Source organism: Centruroides vittatus, unplaced genomic scaffold, assembly GCF_030686945.1.
Source record: "Centruroides vittatus isolate TY-2023 unplaced genomic scaffold, ASM3068694v2 contig_318, whole genome shotgun sequence".
Taxonomy (NCBI): domain Eukaryota; kingdom Metazoa; phylum Arthropoda; class Arachnida; order Scorpiones; family Buthidae; genus Centruroides; species Centruroides vittatus.
Genome location: NW_027122045.1, coordinates 1,056,647 through 1,057,737, shown reverse-complemented (window position 1 = coordinate 1,057,737; position 1,091 = coordinate 1,056,647). Strand labels below are relative to the sequence as shown.

The following is a 1,091-nucleotide window of genomic DNA, read 5'->3' as shown; positions in this document are numbered from 1 at the left end:
GGAGCAATCTCAGGAAGTTGGAACGGCCTTACCTTAGACGAATTCTATCTCAATGAAGAAGGCGCCCTATGCCACAAAGGCACCAATAAAGGACAAGTCCGACTGGTGGGAAACAAATTGTTGTCCCAACCACTCTTAAGGATTATCTCCTATATACCTTCCATGATAATCCCATCGCTGGACATCTGGGAGAACTTAAGATGCGTACTAAAATAGCTAAGTCGTTTTATTGGCCAGAAATGACCAAGGAGATACGAAATTATTGTCAAAGCTGTCTAAGCTGCGCGAAAACATCGTCGGCGCAGACGCAGAGCCCAAGCCGAATTACAATTATTTGCTCCCCTTTCCTACGTCTTTGAACGTACCACCATGGATATTGTTGGACCACTCCCGCACACCACTACGGGAGAATAAATATATCTTAGTCTTCGTCGATCACTTTACCCGGTATGCTGAAGCTATTCCACTACCGGATGTTAGTCGTAAGACGATCGCGAAAGCCTTCGTTACCAATATTATATTACGTCACTCGACGCCAACGCACTTACTGACCGACCGAGCACCGAATCTGATTTCGAAAATGTTTACCGAAGTATGCAAGCTCCTGAACATAAACAGGCTCCTCACCACCGCCTATCATCCCACTAGTAATGGTGTTGTGGAAAGATTTAACAAAACATTAATTGATATTTTAGCACATTATGTGGCCAGAGATCAACACGATTGGGACGAGTGGATACCTTACGCTCTCTTCGCGTACCACCTTGGTTCACGCTTCTATGAATGAGAGCCCATTCTTCCTTTCGTATGGTAGAGACCCTACCTATCCGTTTGATATAGTTACTAAGCCGGCGGAAGTGCGTTATGATATAGATGACAATTTTGCCTCAGAATTGCAACAACGGATGAAATTAGCCCATCAAACGGCTCAACAAGTGGCCGAACAGGTCGCCGAAGCTCGACAAGAACGACACCGGCGACAAAATAAGCCTCCCTGTTATCAGGTGGGAGACCGAGTTCTATTAAAGGAAGTCGTTACGCCAAGAGGGTTAAAGCAGAAATTAGCACCGCGATGGTCTGGACCCTATTGA

General features: G+C 45.6%; 1 protein-coding gene across 1 annotated transcript; it reads left to right on the top strand.

Moving 5' to 3' along the window:
* The first annotated feature begins 701 nt into the window (after nucleotides 1-701).
* On the top strand, nucleotides 702-1,091 carry LOC136973484 (uncharacterized). Its single transcript, XM_067268216.1, has one exon. It carries the CDS (start codon nucleotides 702-704, stop codon nucleotides 1,089-1,091), a length of 390 nt encoding a protein of 129 aa, XP_067124317.1.

What these genes read in the sequence shown, in the direction of transcription:
- LOC136973484 (XM_067268216.1), top strand. Translation starts at nt 702, where the DNA reads ATGTGGCCAGAGATCAACACGATTGGGACGAGTGGATACCTTACGCTC.